General features: G+C 34.4%; 1 protein-coding gene across 1 annotated transcript; it reads left to right on the forward strand.

Moving 5' to 3' along the window:
• Nucleotides 1-29: 29 nt before the first annotated feature.
• On the forward strand, nt 30-1,221 carry PVX_041690 (variable surface protein Vir12-related, truncated; the record flags this gene model as incomplete). Its single annotated transcript, XM_001612339.1, has 2 exons — nt 30-505; nt 558-1,221. Coding segments are annotated over 2 exons (1,140 nt in total), but the record flags the coding sequence as incomplete, so codon positions are not given.
• Nucleotides 1,222-1,251: the final 30 nt, after the last annotated feature.

Consider the following 1,251-nt stretch of genomic DNA (forward strand, 5'->3'; position numbering starts at 1 on the left):
CGTAATAATTTTCCTACGATTATTTTTAGGATGATGCTTCTAAACCTTTAAAGCTTAATAAATTATATGAAGAATTTTTCTCAAAGGACACTACTTCAAATTTTGATGGTTATTGTAACGATTTAAAAAAGTATGATGGTACACATAAGGGTGCAAAAGAGTTATGCATTAAGCTCGTACGTTTTGTAAAAAAAATAGCAGAATGGAAAAATAAACCAGAAAGTGTTAAATATTGTGATTATTTACAGTATTGGTTATATGATGAAATAAAGGAGATATATAAAGAGCACACAAAGAAGTTCGGGGAAATACCCTTTTCTAAAGAGCTTATTGATATAGCTAATAAAGTGAATAAGGAAGTTAAACCAAATGATTGTACATTAAAGCACGAAAGGGATGTTACCTTAGATGAATTGATAAAAAGGAAATTTTCTCATATTTATCTAAAAAAATACGATGAAATTAAACAAAATGTTGACGCCAAAGGTAAAGATAAGTGTAATATGTATAATACATATCTTAACTATATCGATTCATTACATAAAAATTATAAAAAGAATGACTGTGCAAAATTATATTTTTGGTCACCTACTCCCTAATTACACTGATTGTTCTTCAAAACATGATCCAAGTAAGCTTATACCCCTATTAAATAATTGTAAAGATGAAGGATCTAAAGGGGGTAGCAAACCAAATAGCGGATCATTTCTTTTTGGTTGGTGGGGTTCGTCAAGTGCACAAACTTCCAGTAGTAGGAATGCCCCCGTTGCAGGAGATGTAAAGGCTCCTAGTGTAGGAAAGGATAAAGGAGCACAAGGACCTTCCAATAACTTAGCAGGTTCAGCAGTTTCACAAGGTTTAACACGGTCAACCAGTGCACGCGTTTCAGAAAGTGCCGTAACTCCAGCAAAAGCACGTGATAGTGGAACAGGTGGAGCAGCATTACCTAGACCTGTAGCGAACTTAAATACTAAAGAAGTGTTGAGTCCAGCATCAAAAGAGATCCCTGGTAAAGGTACTCTTGCCGTGCCATCATACACTTCAGGCATTAGAACAGATACAGTACCTATACCCGTTGTTGATTCTCCTGGCCCTTTGGAAAGTGTATCTGATAAGGTTGACTCAAACTTTTATCGTAACATCATCATGGCTGCTGCAATACTTGGAACGATATTCTTTCTTTTCTATTACAACATGGTAATCGCGCAATCGATTTTGTGATGTATGAATGTTATATTTAGATATATATTT

This window comes from Plasmodium vivax, genomic scaffold, assembly GCF_000002415.2.
Source record: "Plasmodium vivax scf_4746 genomic scaffold, whole genome shotgun sequence".
NCBI classification, from domain to species: domain Eukaryota; phylum Apicomplexa; class Aconoidasida; order Haemosporida; family Plasmodiidae; genus Plasmodium; species Plasmodium vivax.